General features: G+C 38.3%; 1 protein-coding gene across 10 annotated transcripts in view; it reads right to left on the minus strand.

Moving 5' to 3' along the window:
- UBR2 (ubiquitin protein ligase E3 component n-recognin 2) overlaps nucleotides 1-20,200 on the minus strand; it is a 121,286-nt gene that overhangs the window by 95,735 nt on the left and 5,351 nt on the right. For all 10 annotated transcript variants that reach the window (XM_039242629.1, XM_039242627.1, XM_039242628.1 and 7 more), the window contains exon 2: nucleotides 15,942-16,201. In XM_039242629.1, the coding sequence (XP_039098560.1) occupies nucleotides 15,942-16,201 (260 nt within the window). The remainder of the gene's footprint in view (nucleotides 1-15,941; nucleotides 16,202-20,200) is intronic.

Raw genomic sequence — 20,200 nt, forward strand, 5'->3', positions numbered from 1 at the left:
AGAGAGAAGAGTAACAGTAAGAGCAGAAATCAACAAAACAGAACAGATAAAAGAGAACACAAACAAAGCCAAAGTCAGATTCTTTGAAAATATTATAAAGCTAATTAAGGACAGAAAACACAAATTGGGAATGAAAGAGGAGACCTCACTATAGATACCACAGACATCAACAGCATAAGGAAATATTATGCAAAACTTTATATCAATAAATTTAACATTATACAATGAAACATATTTCTTGATACAAGATGAAATAAAGTTCTGTAATAAATATCAAAGAAATCTATTATCAAAAACTTCCTTCAGAGAAAACACCAGACCTTGATAGTTTGTTTTACTGGTAAATTCTATCAAACATTTAAGCAAGAAATCGTATCAATTTTATACAGATTCTTCAGAAAATATAGAAAAAATACTTCCTAACTCATTTTATAAGGCCAGCATTAACTCGGATATCAAAACCAAAGACATTACAAGAAAATGACAGACAACACAACATTAGCGAACTGAATCCAGCAATATATGAAAATTACAACACACGATAATCAAGCTGCATTTATCTCAGTAATGAAAAAAATCTGAAAAATCAATCAATGCAATCACTAATAAATAAAAAAGGAAAACTATAATGGGGCAGCTGGGTGGCTCAGTTGGTTAAGCATCTGACTCTAGGTTTTGGCTCAGGTCATAATCTCACTGTTCATGGGATTGACACTGACATGCTGTCTGCACTGACAGCATGGAGCCTCCATGGGATTCTCTCCCTCTCTCTCTGCTGCTCCCAGCCCAAAATAATTAAATAAACCTTAAAAAAAAAAAAAAAAAAGGACAATCCCAAAAGCTGCAACATAGAAGGAGTGAACAAGGGTGCCTGGGTGGCTCAGTCGGTTAAGCGTCCGACTTCAGCTCAGGTCATGATCTCACGGTTCATGTGTTTGAGCCCCACGTCGGGCTCTATGCGGACAACTAGCTCAGAGCCTAAAGCCTATTTCAGATTCTGTGTCTCCCTCTCTCTCTGACCCTCCCCTGCTCTCTCTCTCTCTCACAAATAAATAAAAACATTTTTAAAAATTTAAAAAAAAAAACAGTGAACAATATTCAATAGTCATTTATAATATTTTTTTAAAACTGTGCAAACTAGAAATAGAAGGGAACTTCCTCAATGAGATCAAGGGTATGTAAGAGAAAATTACATCTAACATTATACTTAACAGTGAAAGACTGAATATTTCCCTTAAGACTGGGAACAAGGCAAGGATGTCCTACTTTCACCAAAGCGTAAGGCACAAAAAAGACATAAAAAGCTAGATAGAAAAAAATAAAACTGTCCCCATTCAGAAATGACCTGATTACATAAAAACCTAAGGAACAAAAAAACTACAAAAACTACTTAGTCAACTTAGCATGGCTACAAGACTTAAGTTCAGATCAGAAACAAACTGTGTTTCTTTATGCTCACAGAAAAAAATAGTAAACTAAAACTAAGAAAAACAATACTATCATAAAATACTTAGGAAAAAACATAACCAAATGGGCACAACTTCTACATAAATCCTATAAGACACTGCCAAAGAGATTAAAGAAGACCTTAATAGGGGCTCCTAGGTGGCTCAATCGGTTAAGATTCTGACTTCAGCCCAGGTCATGATTTCACAGTTCATGAGTTTGAGCCCCACACTGGGCTCTGTGCTGACAGCTCAGAGTCTATCTTCCTCTCTCTCTGCCCCTTCCCCGCTCACACTCTGTGTCTCAAAAATAAACATTTAAAAAAATAAAATAAAGAAGGCCTTAAATGGAGAAATATTATGATGTTCAAGGACTAGAAAATTCAATATTGTTAAAATGTCGATTCTCCCAAACTGATCCATAGATTAAACACAATCCTAATCATAACTTCACCATTCTTAAAAATAACAATTGACAAGTTATAATTCTAAAATTCATAAAATGCAAATGACCTGAAATAGACAAAAGAAAATTTAAAGGCACAAAAATTTAAGATTTATACTAATCAATTCAAGGCTAGCTACAAAGCTACGGCAAGCAAGATAATGTGGTTATCGCAGTAAAAACAGCCATCTCAGCGAATGGACTACAGGAATCACCCTCATCTGCAGTTTATTACCTGTGGTCAGCTGTAGTCTGGAAGCAGATAAGCATCTTTCTGACGGATTGTCAGAAGGCCAAACATAGCCTAAAGCTATTTCACAATGTTTATGTCATTCCCCTAACTTAATCTCCTCATGTAGGCATTTTATCGCCTCAACATCATTACAAAATGGGTGAGTACAATACAAGAAGATATTTTCAGAGAGAGACCACATTCACATAACTTTTACTACAGCATATTGTTATAACCACTGCTTTGTTATTAGTTATTGCTGTTAATATGTTACGGTGCCCAATTTATAAATTACACTTTTATCACAGGTGTGTACGTACAGCAGAAAACATAGTATATATAGGGTTTGGTACTATGCATGGTTTCAGGCATCCACTGGGGGACATGGAATGCATCCCTTGCAGATAAAAAGGGGCTACTGTAGATTAGAGTGCTCTGAAATAGACCCATACTTATACGGCCAAATGGGTTTTGACAAGGCACCAAAGCAATTCAATGGGGAAAATAACAAACAGTATTTTATGTGGGACAACTGCACATCCACATATAAATAAATGAAGCTCCACCCCTACCTTAAGCCATATAAAAAATTAGTTTGAGACAGATCATAAACCCCGACAGAAAATCTACAATAGAAAAGCTTATAAAAAGAAAACTTATAGAAGAAAACAGAGGGACCATCTTTGCCACCTGGGGGCATGCAGACATTTCTTAAACGGAAACAATCATCAGAAAAGAAAAAAACTCATAAATGGCATCACAATTAAAAACTTCCGTCATCAAGATACCATACAGACAAGCCATAGACTAGGAGAAAATATTCACAAAACATGTCTGACAAAAAGGACTTGTATCCAGAGTATACAAAGAATTCCAAAACTCAATAATAAAAGGACAAATAGTTCAATAAAAACTAGACAAAAGAGTGGAAGAAAAAATTCAAAAGTTACATGAATAAGCAATGAGTACACGTAAAATTGCACCAACATCATTAGCCATTAGGGATTAATCAAAAGTATAATGAAATACCACTACACAGAAGAGCAAAACTTTTTTTAAATGTCATGAAATGTTGTGAAGGATATGAAGCAAGTGGAACTTTCAGACATCACCGGTGGGAACAAAAAACCATTTCAGAGAAAGTTTTGGCAGTTTCTTAAGGTCAACATATAATTGCCCTCTGAGCCAGCAATTCTGCTCCTAAGGATTTATCCATGAAAAATTAAACATAAGTCCATAAAAAAAAGACTTGTTTGCAAATGGTAACAGCCAGCAATTAATGTCTCAGCTAAGAATGTTCACTGTAGGGCGCCTGGGTGGCTCAGTTGGTTAAGTGTCCGACTTCAGTTCAGGTCATGATCTCACGGTTCATGGGTTCGAGCCCTGCATCGGGCTCTGTGCTGGAAGCTCAGAGCCTGCAGCCTGTTTCAGATTCTGTGTGTCTCTCTCTCCCTCTCTGACCCTCCCCTGCTCATGCTCTGTCTCTCCCTGTCTCAAAAATAAATTAAAGGGGCGCCTGGGTGGCTTAGTCGGTTAAGCGTCTGACTTTCGCTTAGGTCATGATCTCGCGGTTCCTGGGTTTGAGCCCTGCGTCAGGCTCTGTGCTGACTGCCAGCACAGAGCCTGGAGCCTATTTCAGAGTCTGTGTCTCCCTCTCTCTCTGACCCTCCACTGCTCATGCTGTCTCTCTCTCTCTCTCTCCTAGAAATAAATAAAAATATAAAAAAATTAATTAATTAATTAAAAACTATAAAAAATTTTAAAAAAAGAATGTTCATTGTATTTGATTACTATCTAGAAAGGCCTATTTTAATGGTATCTTAATACTCCTAAAATGTGTCATAAAAAGCTGAAGATTTAAAAAAAATTTTTTAATGTTTGTTTATTTTTGAGAGAGAGAGACAGAGCACTAGTGAGGGAGGGAGGGGCAGAGAGAGAAAGAGATACACATACAGAATACAAAGCAGGCTCCAGGCTCTAAACAGAACCAGATGCGAGGCTCAAACTCACACCAAGAGATCATGACCTGAGGGGAAGTCGGACGCCCAAATGACTGAGCCACCCAGGAGAGCCCCAAAAGCTGAAGATTTTTAATCGAGAAGGATTTATGTTATTTGGTATATTAAAACACAAAGAAGTAGGGTTAAGTACAGAATAATAACACCTAGTACTTTAATATGTTGTATTTAAAACAATGTTGGCATAAATTGATATGATTTATGAAATAAATTACCATTTTCTTACCTTTAAATTTAAAAATTTTCACTAAAAAAACAGAATTGTTAAAAAAAAAAAGGTTATAGAGACTTTATTCATGATAGCCTCAAACTGGAAACAACATAAATGTTCATCTACAGGACAATGGATTATGGGCAACTATAGTACATTCATATAATGGACTACTACTCAGCAATTAAAATGAAACCAATTTCCAGGAATCATAACCCACATGGATAAATCTGATAGACAGTATGTGACTAAAAGACACCAGGCACAGAAGGGTGATTTCATTTTTACGAAGTCTACAACAGGCAAAACTAATCTAAGTTGAAATTATCAGAACAGTGGTCACCTAGGGGCTGAAGCTACTAAAAGGGAAATTTCTAGTCAGATGGAAATCTGACTATCTTGAAGGGATGTGAGTTATGTGAGGTTGTAACCTCATGTTATAACCATATAAAAAACCATAACCGTTATAAAAAAATGTACAATTAAGATTTGTGCCTTTTGAAATATATAAATTTTCCCTTAAAAAAAAAGAGCTCCATTGGGTACCAATAGGAAAATTCTGGTGGTATAAATCTGATTTTCCTTACCTGAAAGGATCAGCCTGTAGTAATCTAGTCATAGTTCTACCATATCCTAACATCTAGACAAAGGCATGCATATAAAATTGATATTATACACCATGTTCTCCTGTTTGATCCTACAACAAACTGGTAAGAGTAAACAAAAATGATCACAAATCTGTAAACCAAGATGCAAGACTCATTTTAGACAACTACAGGAATCTCAATTACCTAGGAAATACCAACTGCCATCTCCTTGTCATCTTCCAGAGCACAGACAGCATTTCCAACATACTGAGGCTCACAGTGACACCTCACAACATTGAAATTCTACCTCTAGGCATTTACCTTGAAAAATACTGAGACAGGAGCACCTGGGCGGCTCAGTCGGTTAAGCGTCTGACTCTGACTCTTGTTTTCAGTTCAGGTCACAATCTCACTGTTGGTGAGATCGAGCCCCATGTTGGGCTCTGTGCTGATGGTGCAAAGCCTGCTTGGGGTTCTGTCTCCCTCTCTCTCTGCCCCATCCCTACTTGCTCTCTATCTCTCCTTCAAAATAAATAAACTTAAAAGACAAAAATACTGAGACATGTATAAAGAGATTATGTACAAATATGTACAGAATGTTCTTTGCAGTATAGTTCGTTATAGGAAAAATCCCTAGAAGTTCCCCATTTCTAATTAAATTAACAGAGTAGTCAAATAAATTATGGCCTGAACTTACTATCAAAACACAGCAGTTAAAAAGAATGATGACTTACATATACTGACAGAGAAAGATCTCAAAGACAAATTGGAAAATGTAAAAAAAGTCACAACTGCAATATATACAGTATAATTCCATTCATGTTGTATATTAATAATTAGAGATAACTAATATATATATATTTTAATTTTAATGTTTATTTATTTTTGAGAGAGAGACACAGAGTGTGAGTCGGGGAGGGGCAGAGAGAGGGAGACAGAATCTGAAGCAGGTTCCAGGCTCCAGAGCCTGATGTGGGGCTCGAACCCACGGACTGTGAGATCATGACCTGAGCTGAAGTCGGCTACTTAGCCGACTGAGCCACCCAGGCGCCCCTATTTTTAATTTTTTTAATGTTTATTTTATTTTATTTTTGAGAGAGACAGAGTATGGGTGGGGGAAGGGCAGAGAGAGAGGGAAACACAGAATCTGAAGCAGGTTCCAAGATCGGAGCTATCAGAGCTTGATGTGGGGCTTGAACCCAAGAGATGAGAAATCATAACCTGAGCCAAAGTTAGACACTCAACCAACTGAGCCACCCAGGCTTCCCTAATATATTTTTTAATGTTTATTTATTTTCAAGTGAGAGGACAAGGTGGGTAAGGTAGAGAGAGAGGCAGACAGATAGAATCTGAGCTGTCAGCACAGGGCCTGACATGGGGCTTAAATCCACGAACCGTGAGATCATGACCTGAGCCAAAGTCGGACACTCAACTGACTGAGAGCCACCCAGGAGCCCCAGAGGTAACTAATATTTTTTAAACTAACAAAGCACTGATTTCAATCTCTGGAATATTCATGTCGAAAAGAAACAGTCTTAAAATAGAACTCAGCTTTTTTAAAAACAGATCAAGTTTTCAAGTTTTTTAAAAAGCCAAGAAACTAAACAAACTCTTCTTACTGGAAATAAGAGGCTCGTTCTTCCACATTAGAGTTTTCTATTTCCACACAGAAAAGAAATGAAACTGTTTACCTCTCTGCTTGACATATTACTCATGGCTCAGTAACTCATCTGAAGACTCAGTGTTTGGTTTAAACATTTTTTACATATATAAATATAGTTCTGCAAATACTTTATTTATATATATTACCTCATTTTATCATGACTACTCTGGAAGGAAGGAAAAACAACCCCAAAACCCTAAAAAATCATTGAAGAGGCTTCTAATGTTCATCCACAGAGTTTCCATCTCTTTCAGAAACCTCTCCACCCTGTTTTGCAGTTGGACAGAGAGGTCTTCTAATCAGTCCTGGCTAAAGGGACATGGGTATGGTGGCTAATTCCAAGCTGGTGCAATTTCTTTGCTGGGCAAGACCCTCCGGCTCTACTCTTCCCTTGCTGTGCTGGACTCTAAAAAGCATGATGCTAAGTTTATGGAGATGTAACACGCTATTAAGCAACTAACCAGAGCAGAACCCTGTACTCACTGCCCTCACTGATCTGAACAGATCACACAGTCTAAATAAAGAAGTTAAACCTGAGCAAAGCCATTAGACAGTTTATAGTAAAGCATCATAAGGTACTACCTGGAAACATATGCTAGGAATATTCCTGATGGCAGCATTAATTCCCCAACCATAACCTGTGGTTATGTGTAGCATGCATTCAGTAAGGTTTTAAATATTTAGTTGGAAAAAAAAAAAAAGAAATGTCGTCGGGGCTCCTGGCTGGCTCATTCAGATGAACAAGCAACTCTCCATCTTGGGGTCATGAGTTTGAGCCCCATGTCAGGTGTAAAGATTATTTAAATAAAAATCTAATAACAATAAAAAAGTTTTCAATTTAACTATACAATGAAAACAACGGAATTTAACCTAACTTCATTACATCTAACAGAAGCGTTAAACTCAAATTTTATACCACACTAAAGTATGATTTCATATTCTACTAATATTTTATTTTTCTTAATGGTTATGAAATGGCAAAATTAAATAGAGTTATGATCAAAATCAACACTAAGATTATTGCCTCTAAGAACAACCATCTCTATTTAGAAAGGAATAGCCAGTGTTAAAATTTTTTTTAAATGTTCATTTATTTTTGAGGGAGAGTGCAAGTGGGAAAGGGGCAGAGAAGAGGACTGAGGATCTGAAGTGGGCTCTGTCCTGACACTGGTGAGCCCCACTATGGGGCCTCAATTCACAAACTATGAGATCATGACCTGAGCCAAAGTAAGATGCTCAACTGACTGAGCCACCCAGGTGCCCCAAAAAAGTGTTAAATTTGACTATACTTTAACTAAGTATAGACAAATATCATAAATATTAGCCTACTGCCTGGCAACAGATAGCTTTTACTGACAAAAAGAACTTGTGATCTACACAAGTTTAGAAACTATGAACTTGGGGTGGGGGGGGGCGGCACCTGGGTGGCTCAGTTAAGCATCTGACTTCGGTTCAGGTCATGATCTCGCAGTTTGTGGGTTCGAGCCCCGCACTGGGCTCTTTGCTGACAGTTCAGAGCCTGGAGCCTGCTTCAGATTCTTTCTCTCTCTCTCTCTCTCTCTCTCTCTCTCGGTTCCTCCTCCTTTCACACTCTGTCTCTCAAAAATAAACAAACATTAAAAAAATTTAAAAAAAAACAAAAAACCATGAACCATGAACTCTGCAGAAAAACCAACCTAAATCCCTTCACAAATCCCCTTCTTAAGTACCACACATAAAAGACTCCTAAATATCAGTTTTTCTAGTTTAAGAAAAACCTCTATCCTATAGACATAAAACACTTATCCTTGAAGGATCTAGCTTAGAAACTCACCTTAGAATTCCAATAACCTTATTTCACCTTTCCAAATGATAGGCTCCATGTCATTTTATCAGGGCATGGGTTTTATGGGAATACGTAAGACATGGGACTAACAGGAGACATTCATCCCCAAGACCCCCATTTACTGAGTTTACCTTGTGCTAAAAATATTGGAAAACAATACACAAAGGATCTCATTTACTTTCTTAACAACTGTGTAATAATAGAATCTGGCTGGCTTTTGTCCTAGTTCCTAGGAGGGAACTCTAAATCCTTAGAACTTCCCCTTTGACAGGAGTACCTTTGTGTATCTTTGTTATTCATGCTGCACCTCCCACCGGATAGTTTACTATGCTGAGAATGGAGACTGACCAATTATTGGAGGGTTGGGGCTTTCGGTCACATAACATTAGCCCTACCTCTGGGAAGGGACGTGGAGCTGGATATGAAGTCCTGTGGGCAATGATTCAGTTAGTCATGCCTACATAATGAAACTCCAATAAAAATTCTGGACACCAAGGCCTGGGTGAGATTCCCTGGCTGCCAATACTGTGTGTGTACTGTCATGCATTAATGTGCCAGGAAAATAATGTGCCCCTGAAGACAACGGAAGCTTGCATTCAGAAATCCTGCCTATGTATCTCTCTTTGGCTGATTCTGATTTGTATCCTTTTGCTGTAATAAAACTTCAATCATAAGTACAGCATTTTCCTCAGTTCTAGGAGCTGTTCTAGTGAATTATGCAATCTAAGGTAGCCGGTGGAGACACCAAAATTTACAGCCAGCTGATCAAAAGTGAGGGTTCCTCTGAGAATCCCTAAACTTGTTGTTGGATCTTGGACAGTCTTCTGAAGGACAGAGCCCTTAACCTAGAGTGTGGCCAACCAGGTAACAGCAAAGTTTAGAAGAAGCTGTTAAGAGTGTGGAACAAACCTAACACTCTATAGGGCCCTTTATAGATTAAATCTTTGTCTCCCACCCCAGGCTACTTGTCTATCTACATGCAGGTCATCACAGTGCTTTCTTTCTTCCACAGTTCAGGTAATTGGCCAATCTGCCTCCTCTTTCTGGCTGCCACATTTTATCCTGTACTTTCTGGTTTCTTCTCCTTGGAAGGGTGGCTAGAAGACAGATTTCCAGACTTTCCTATCACACACCCATTATAGTTTCTGTTGTTTGTCCCCCATACTGCCTCTCTTCCTCAAACTAGCACAACATCTCCTCTTCATTTTTAAGAGTTTTTACAACTGGTCACTAAAAAAGAAATAAATGTACGCATCCTTTGACCCAGAAATTTTATTTCTAGGAATGTATCCTGTGGATCTACATCTATATGTTCACAAAGACATACAAAGATATTCAGTGCAGTATTGTTTATAATACTAGAAACAATCTGTATGTCTGTTAACAGAAGGCTAGAAATAGTGAGTAAAGGATACCCATACAGTACAGTAATCATCAGCCATTAAAAACATAAGACAAAGTGAGAATGCTCTCTATATAATAACAATTCTAAGGACAAATTTTAAATAAAATAAGCAAGGTGAAAACAGCTTAAGTGATATTCTAGCATTTAGTGACTAATACATAAATGCTTGCATCTAGAAGAATACACAAGAAACTACTCAAAGTGATGACTTCTGGATAAGGAAACAGGGAAATTAAGGGATGGAGAAGGTTATTTTTCATGGCATGCACTTTTGTATCTTTTGAAAGATACAACCAATGTATGTTGTGCCTAATATTAAAAAAAAATTTTTTTTCGAATGTTTGAGAGAGAGAGAGATATAGAGAGTGAGCAGGGGAGGGGCCAAGAAAGAGGGAGACACAATCCCAAGCGAGCTCTGCTCCATCAGCATGGAATTTGATGCAGGGCTTAAACTCATGAACCGCAGGATCATGACCTGCGCTGAAACCAAGAGTCAGACCCAGGGTGCCTGGGTGGCTCAGCTGGTTAAGCGTCTGACTTCAGCTCAGGTCATGATGTGGTCCGTGAGTTTGAGGCCCGTGTCCGGCTCTGTGTTGACAGCTCGGAGTTCCAAGCCTGCTTCAGATTCTTTGTGTCTCTGTCTCTATCTCTCTCTCTCTCTCTGTCTCTCTCCCCCCCTACCCCACTCATGCTCTGTCTCTCAAAAATAAACAAACATTAAAAAAAAAAAAAAAAAAAAAAGAGTCAGATGCTTAACTAACTGAGCCACTTAGGCACCCCTAAGTCAATTCCTAAAAAGGAGTAGCTGAGGAAAATTTTCTCCTCACAACATGAGGTATTCCCCTTCCCCATGATGCCTTCCTCTTCAGTGATCACATACATCCTCTAACCATCCAGTTAGAATATCCAGAACAGGGATGAACAGATTAACCTAAACCTTCAGACTGTTGTGGAATGAATTTATATCTCAGTGAAACTCCAGGCAGACACACCCAAGTTCAAACTCTACTACATGTAATACAGGAGAAATCGGGGTGCCCGGGTGGCTTAGTCGGTCAAGCGTCCGACTTTCACTTAGGTCATGAACTCACGGTTTGTGGGTTCGAGCCCCATGTCGGGCTCTGTGCTGACTGCCAGCTCAGAGCCTGGAGCCTGTTTCAGTCTGTGACTCCCTCTCTCACTGACCCTCCCCTGCTCACGCTGTCTCTCTCTCTCTCTCTCCTAGAAATAAATAAAACATTAAAAGAAAAATACAGGAGAAATCTACTAAGATCTTCTCTGACTTGGTTTCATCCACAAATCCTTTAGGCACACTTAACCTTCAAATACAGGCAAAGAGGTTTTCAGTGTGTCATTTTCATTTTCACTGAGGGAATAAATATATTCCTCCTCCTTGTCCAAACTCCCCAAAGCCTACTCCACAATCACTGCTGAAGACAAGACTCTTTGGAGTTCCTGGGTGGCTCAGCTAAGTAAGTGTCTTACTTTGGGTCAGATCATGATCTCACGGTCTACGGGTTTGAACCTCACATCAGGCTCTGTGCTGACAGAGCAGAGCCTGGAGCCTGCTTTAGATTCTATGTCTCCCTTTCTCTCTGCCTGTCCCCTACTCGCACCCTGTCTCTCTCTCAAAAATAAACATTAAAAAAAAAAAGATAAGATTCTTCTTCATCTTCTGGTAATGGAAGATCTCAGAACTCTGATAATTGAATGAAGGCCTCCATATAAAGCTTTCAAACATGTACCAAACCTTTTCTCCTCTGGGATGGACCAACATAGACACATATGGAATTCCTAGGACTAACTAAATTCCTGAATACTGTGCCTATAGTTACAAGATTAAATGAGATGGCAATAAATTCATAAGTGAGATTAATGTGCCGTGTACCTGTAGCACCAGCTGTCCTATTAATTAACTGGCTAGATATAACTGAATATTTGAAGTTAAAACTCTAGAATGGGAAGGATTTTTTTATACATAATCACGAATAACATCTCCCAAAGTAGCTGGCTTACGATAAACAGGATATTGTCACTGGACAGGTATGGAAATAGACAAAAAATAGAAATACTCAAGCAATTTAACTCCTGTAGGAATAGTAAAATAATATCTTTAAAACTGTCCTCTGCACTCTGAACAATGTAATACACATTTCCTCAACAAATATTTGCTGAGCATCTAATATGTATGAGACTTTTATAAGTGCCAAACATCTGCAATCAGGAAAGAGTAGCTTATAGACTAGTCTAACCAGGGATAATGAAGGAGGAAAGGATTCAGGCCAAGTTCACAATAATGTCACCAAAAGTTCTTTCTCTAGCTCAAATATTTTTATTTAATAATTCTTTGCAGGTACTTTGTAGTACAGAAGACAGTGCCACAATGCAACTTGCTTTCTGCTCAGGAACCAAGAATGTTATTATGCAGTAACTTCCAGATTTCTGAGTTTTAGGGGCCAGTAGAATGACCACAAAAAGGGCTGATTTTTTTTCTAAAAATATGAAAAACCAAAACTACCTGGTTCACTGTCTTCACTTCATACACTAATATTTTAACAATAAAGGACCTCTCTCAGAATTCAGAGACTAAACAAATTTAGTTGCAAGAAAAACAGAATGTTTCCTATTTTTTCCCCTCATTATACTGAATATGAGTGAAAAATTCCTAACAGATCAATATATGAGAATCAGTGAAAAGTAAAATGAAAAGATCATGGACTTACAAGTCCAAGGGACCTCGTTTCAATTTTTATGACTGCAGGTTAAGTCACTTAACCACTATGAGCCTCAGTTTCCTCAGGGATATTATCTCAGAAGTTTATGAAGGATTAAACATAATTTTACATTAAGCACTTGGCATTAAATCTGGCACCTAAAAGGTGTTCAACAAACATAAGCAACTTTCTTTGCTAAAGTAAATATTGGGACTTCCACTTCTGATCATAACAGAACCAGACTCTTACTGCACACAACTACAAAACCATATGAGTACATGAGGCTCTCCCACTGAGGGGGTAAATTCCTACCTGTGGCACAGTGAGCTAGGATCTAAGTGGTGTAGGAAGGTCCCACTGAGCTGAAAGTAAATCAGGGTTTGGAACAGGTGAAAGAGCTAGAGGCCTTGAGTCAGGGTACCAGAGAAGGAATATGTGCAGGATCGAAGTGACCAGGAAGGGACAGAAGTCTATGTGGAGGTCACCTGTGGATGAGTTCTTGGCTAAGGCTGGGCTGCTCAGCAGAGGGTGATATTTTGCAAGTTTACCACAGAATGGCTGCTAAGGAATCAAAAGTGGCACAGAGATACTTGAGGCTCAGCAAACAGTGCTAGAGGACTTCAGAGTTCTGATTAAGGCAGGCATCCAGGTGATATAAGACAAAGGCCATGACCATGCATCTTTTTTTTTTTTTAAGGTTATTTATTTTGAGCAAGAGAGCACACACTCTTGAGAGAGGGGGAAGGGCAGAGACAGAGAGGGAGAAAAAGAATCCCAAGGAGGCTCCAAACTTTTAGTGCAAAGCCCGACACAGGAACTCAAACTCACAGAACTGTGAGATCATGACCTGGGCCAAAATCAAGAGTCAGATGCTTAACTAACTGAGCCACCATGCATCTTAAAGTAAGACTTCTTTAAGATCTGCCCTAACAAGGCGTGGGGGAAGGCCACCATAGCCCAGCATGGGGCATGGAGCCCAAATGAGGTAAGGAGGGCACTATGCAGAGCTGGATGGCAATGGCAACAGCAGCAAAAAAAATGGTTGCATACAAGGAAATGATCAAATAAGTAAATCTATTTAGGATAATGAGAATCAGATTCATCAGAGAAGGAAGTTACAAATATGCAAAGGGAAACGAGAGAAGCCTGTGGTATTGGATTGGAACTGGAGAGATTATTGCAAATGCATGGTTTTCAATATTTCTTTCAACATGTTATCTATAGACAGATATAAAATATAGATCCACTGAGAGGGCCTGGGATTAGTGACATACCAATAGCAACAAGCACACCTAGTATCTTATTTCTTAACACTAATCTCTACTAAAGAGGAATCAGGCTCGTTAGAGAAATGATTAATTTCAGGTCTAGGGCAGAAGAAAGTCCAAGACATGCCCTAAACATCTCTTTTAAAATAAGGAAGTGTTCAAAGAATGATGAAGAAATGAAAATAACAAAGCTTGAAGGGCCTCCCAAGAGTCAAAGCTAGAACTATTTGAGCACAAGAATAATGGACCTCCACAAATACATACTGATATAAATAAATGAATAAATTGAATGTTTGATAGGGAACAGGATATTTAATAGCTTAGAGTACATCCCCACAAAATCCTTATTGATTACAAAGAGTATGGGGCACCTGCGTGGCTCAGTCGGTTAAGCGTCCGACTTTGGCTCTGGTCATGATCACACAGTTCGTGGATTTGAGCCCCGTGTTGGGCTCTGTGCTGACAACCAGATCAGAGCCTGGAGCCTGCTTCAGATTCTGTGTCTCCCTCTCTCTCTGACCCTCCCCTGCTCACGCGGTTTCTCTCTCTCAGAAATAAATAAAACATTAAAAAAAAAAAAAAAGAGTAACTGCACAGTAGAGAAGCCTTGTAGACATCCCCTTAGTCAAGTGATCAAAACTAACATGACTAACTATCAAACAAATCAAAATCACATGCCACTTATAAGATATAATGAGAACATGTGACTTCTGTGATATTCTTGTGAAAGATGCAACCTGACTCCACTCATAAAGTGAATCAGATAAATGAAATGGACAGACATTTAAAAAAACAAAACAGCTGGTAATCTTCAAAAGTATTAAGATCATGGAAAAAAAAAAACCCTGAGAAAACATTTCAGACTGAAAATGAAAAGATACAACGTTCAAATACATGTGTTGGAACCGGATCCCTTTGCTACAAAAGGACATTACTGGAACAAGTGTATCTCAGTTTCCTCATCTGTACATCATGAAGTTAAACTAGATTTATTGCTTCTAATATCAATAGAGAACTCAAAAAAGTTTTTATAAGGACAAACAAAAAAAAAAACCCTACATCTAATAGTAATTCAAAATATAAAAAGATTTCCATTGATAGTCTAACCATGCTTATAAAGAAAGACTATCATAGACATCTTCAGGCCTTAACCAAAATTGAACTTTTTAAGTTTTAAAGTCTTACAGGAAAAAGTATTAAGGAAAAAAAATGTTACATAATGTCTCTATAAATTGTATAATCCCGCAGTGCAATATTTTATCTAGCTATATCAGCTGATTAGGACAAAAGTCAAGATTTTGTTAAACAGAGAGGAAAATTTAGCCCAGTTATATATAAAACATATTCCCTTTTGTACATATGGTTGCATATAAGTATGAGATAGCCATATATATGGGCCTGCATATGCACAGAAAATTTTGGGAAGGATACATACAAAACTGTTGACAATGACTAGTTCTGTGAAATAGGAATAGATGGTCTTAAAGGAGACAGGACTTTCTTCTCTATCTTCTACCCTTGAATACTCAGTTCTCAACAAGAAATTTTAAAAAAGAGAAAAAGGTAAAGTTATCCTTGGCAACTAAGCACATGTAACACCCAGATAATGGTTTCTAACTACCATTCCTACCTAATATGAAACTCCTTGTAGAAATGCCTGATTCCACATGTGGATCGGAGCTAGTACAAAGTGAGCTGCAGACATCTTGTGCCGGGAAGCAAAGAAGCACTCAAAAACTAAGGCAGGAATGTGCAAAGGACAATGCTAGTGTGAGAGGGCTCCCACTGGCCAAATGTGAGATAACTTGAACATCAAAAAGAAACACCGTAACTAAAAAAACTATCAAGAAAAGCAAAGAAGTGATTATTACAAGTGCCAGGGTAGCAGGTAATTAAGGGGATGGAGAAAGCACACAGTGGTTTTCTGGAATGCTGATGATGTTCTATTTCTTGGCCTGGAAAATAATTATACGAATATCTGTTTCATTATTAGTTAAGAAACCATACATATTTGTTGGGTCCACTTTTTCATATGTATGTATTTCGTAGTTTTAAGAAAAAAACAAGGTTTCGGGGGGAAAAAAGGTAAAAACAAGAGGCTTTTAGAAAGAAAATTATAGTATTTTACCTGCAAGAGTATGTAGGTTCTCCTACTTTAAAAACACGACCACAAAGATGAGAAGGTTTGTTTGCTTGCTCAAGTTTTGGAAATCCAAACGCAGGATCTTCACCACAAAGGTACCACTCCATTGGTCCCAACAAAAGGTGCTGTGCCAGCATGTCTTCCTTCTGTGGAAAAGGGTTGGGACCCCTGCAGTAGATTTTGGGTACATAGTGGGCTAAATGCTGGTACACTTCTCTAGTGAGGTCAGTTGCTTGCAGCCATTTCTTTAAAAAAGAAAAAAGAAAAAGTAGGTTCAAACAATGCCAAACTGCTCATTTGAAGAAACCTACTCTCTATTCTTTTAGGCACAAAAATAAGGATAAAAAGAGTCCTATAAATTATTTTGTTGACATCACTCATAACTGTATATTCTTTCCAAAAAGGGTAAAATCCATTTAGAACTTGATAAAAATGTCTAGTATTTTAGAATTCTACTTAAAGTGAAATGATCCCCTCTCTTCAAAATGACTCTTAAAGCAATCTTCTGTAGGCAATTAACACGCAAATGACCACCACAAATCATCATACAAGACACAAGCCATTGAGCCTATCTGACTTCTAATCTTTGCTCAAATGATATACTAATTGTGATTTGAATTCTCTTGTCAGTTTGCTGATAGAAAGAGTATGCAGTGAACATGAATAGCCAATACACTACTTAACTTCTCATTGATTAATAAATGATTTACCGGTCTCATGAATATAAGTCTACAAGAGACTTTGTTCTATCATTTATTCCTTCTTTCCCTGATCAACCTCTCTATAAACCCTTTTCCCTTTGCTCTCCCTGCTAAAGACAAACAAAAGCCACTTTTCTGTTCCAAACTTTTATGTCCAGCTACCTGGATAATTATACTTAGATATCTAACAGATACTGTGATATCATGATTTAAAATTAGAAATACATATTTGGTCTTCTTCCCATTCCTGGCACAGAGCTCCTAAAACTTCTGAAATTTCCTAAGTGATAAGTGAGATAAAGGTGAAAGGAGGATCTTTTGATATTCATAACAATCACTTTTCAACCAAGCTAGAGCTGAGGTTAATGAAATGACTTTTGGAAAATCCCTAAGGATGCAGAGTTGGTTGCCAGAGGGAACAAGACATGTGACAGGTTAGAAATTACTGCCTCCGCCCCCAACCCTGAGGGGAGAGGGGCTGGAGGCCTTGCTAATCATTAACGACCCATAATAATCAATTGTGCTTATGTAATGAAGCCTCCATTAAAAAAATGGCTACATGTGGGGGTTCAAGGAGCTTCTGGGTTGGTGAACACACATAAGTGCTGGTGCACTCAGAGACAACATGTTAGCTCTGCACCCTTTTCCACATGTATCTCTTCCATTTGCTCTTCCTGAGGTAACCTGAGGACCCACTGCCTGTGACTGTGGGTTAAGTAGTAAGGGGGCAGTCTTGTGGGACTGAGCCCTTAATCTGTGGGAATCTGATGCTAACTCCAGGTGCATAGTGTCAGAAGTGAATTGAATTGTAGGACACCCACTTAGTGTCTGTAGAGAATTAGAGAATTCCTATGTATGGGGGGAATAATCTCACATTTGGTGACTAGAAGTATTGGTAAGTGTAGAGAGAAATAGACGATACAGCTTCTCCTGATTCAAACACCAACTCACTGTGTCTAAAATTGAACTCTTGATCTCAACTATCCCTTCTCAAAAACCTGCATTTTCCCCACTTCCCTATTTTACATCCCAGCATCTACCTAAGTATCCACACCAGGAAAAGGTGAAAATCTTCCTTCTTCCTCAACCCAATTAATCCTATCTTGACTACTAGGCTACTGAATCCATCTCATTTCTTTCTCTATCCATCTTCATAGGCACTACCTCTGCTACTCTATTCCAAAACCCCCCACTCCCATCTTTCACCATTAATAACACAAGAAGGCCCTAACTATTCATTCTCACTAGTCTTGCCCTTGTGCAGTCCATTTTCCAGCCTCACTACCAGCGTGATTCTTGCAAAATGTCAATGTGATCATGTCATTCAGCTTCCCCTTGTATTTAGGATCAAATCAAGACCCTCAATGTTGGGACGTTGCCTTGTATAAGGTCCTTTGCCTTGTATCATACTGGTTTCTTCCTCCTTACCTGTACTGCTTCTCTCTCTGCTTTACAGGCTATTTTCTACACATTTACGTTTCACTTTCTCTAAGATGCCTTCTCAGCCCATTCCTTACTCCCACTGCCTGTTCCTACTTCCCCTGGCTTGCAGTGAGCATTTGGTAAAATCTGTTAACTGAATGACTATAAATATGTTTATTCTACTTACTGTCATATAACATCGATACTGCAGAAAGATGCTCCAAGTGGCTTTAATGAAAGCAGAGATAAAGTAGATCCAGGCCTGCAGTCTCTAAAAACCAAACCAAATAAGCCCTAGACAAGGTATCCTTCAAACCACTTCCTTTCTTTTCCCCTTCTATTTCCTTACATCTTAAGTCTTTTCCCTGTATTGTTATTTATCCCTGCCAAATCTGTATGTTTATCTGTCCCCAATACTGCTTTGTGTAATTGCAACTTATTTTGGCTCTCAACCAGGTAAACATTTAAAATCAGAATACAGGAAAGGACTCACTTCTACAAAAATGCAGTTCACTGAACTGCTAACTCATAGGTCTAATGTTTACCTATGGATTACAACCAAAGTTAATGTTATATCCTTGTTAAAAGAGTTTACGTTCAAGTGAGGTCTACCACTGTAAGACAACAGTATGAGGTCTTCATTTCAACTATTACTCATAAAATCTTTACCTAGTTCCTTCCTTCTAAAAATAACTATACATAGATATTTTAAATACACAGGAGGAGGTATAGATTAACTTTCTAGTCAACCTCATATTTTCACGTGTGCTAAAAATGTAAAAACTTTGTTAGTAAATTAAGGGATTGAATTGAAGCTTGTAACAGAACAGAGTGAAAAACTTTTCACCCCTAAAATGAAACAATCTTTTCCAAATGTTAGCAACTTAGTTGTGTTTCCTTTATGCAAGTAAGAAAGAGACTAAATTACTCTTAAAACAGCACAGGATTAAGGATTCTCTTTAGAAAAGTGACTTGAAATCAAAATCACACACACACACATACACACAGACACACACACACACAGTTAAGTAATTATAAAAAGGACAAGTTAAAAAAAAAAGTAGTCAATAGTAAAGATTGATTTGATTGATGGCAAAGAGCCATCAACCCAAAAGCAAGATAGAATCTAATTCTTTGAGCTAAAAAGCATTTTTTTTGGCCACATCTAAGGGTAAATGTCTAGTTTTTTACCCATCGTTAGAAACCCTATTTCAAACATCAATGAACAAATCCACTCACCCTAAGCAATTTACTGTTTCTGGATAAAAATTAAGCTTTAAGATTCAAAAAATTTACTCCTATGATCCTAGAAAGTTATGCTTCAGGCAATTTTAATTTACAATGCATTTAAAGCTTTTATTTTAACAGTAATTTTTGTTTTTCTTTTATGTTCCTATTTTTCTTTTTCTTTTTTACATTTTTTAACGTTTATACATTTTTGAGAGACAGAGAGCTCAAGCAGAAGAGGGGCAGATAGAGAAGGAGACACAGAATCCAAAGCAGGCTCCAGGCTCTGAGCTGTCAGCACAGAGCCCCACGCGGGGCTCGAATTCATGGGCCAGGAGATCATGACCTGAACTGAAGTTGGACATTTAACACACTGAGCCCCCCAGAAGCCCCTATGTTCCTACTTTTCTCAAAACCACTTTTGCAGGATTTTAATCCAGGGAGAATTAAAAGTGATGTTTTCTAAAAGAAATTATATGTTTTGTGGCTGCAACAACACTGATGGGTCAAATCTGCTCACAGATTTCTTCCTTCCTTCCTTGTCTTTCCTCCTTTCTCTCTTTCTTAAGCTCCATGCCCAATGTGGGGCTTGAACTTATGACCCTGAGATTGAGAGTTGCATGCTCTACCAAATGAACTAGCCAAGCACCCCTCTATTTACAGATTTCTTTTTTTTTTTTTAATGTTTTATTTATTTTTAGGAGAGGGAGAGACAGACAGCATGAGCAGGGGAGGGTCAGAGAGAGAGGGAGACACAGAATTGGAAACAGGCTCCAGGCTCTGAGCTAGCTGTCAGCACAGAGCCTGATGCGGGGCTCGAACCCACAAACCGCGAGATCATGACCTAAGCGAAAGTCGGAAGCTTAACCGACTAAGCCACCCAAGCGCCCCTAC

This window comes from Hyaena hyaena, unplaced genomic scaffold, assembly GCF_003009895.1.
Source record: "Hyaena hyaena isolate Hyena2069 unplaced genomic scaffold, ASM300989v1 scaffold_211, whole genome shotgun sequence".
NCBI classification, from domain to species: Eukaryota; Metazoa; Chordata; class Mammalia; order Carnivora; family Hyaenidae; genus Hyaena; species Hyaena hyaena.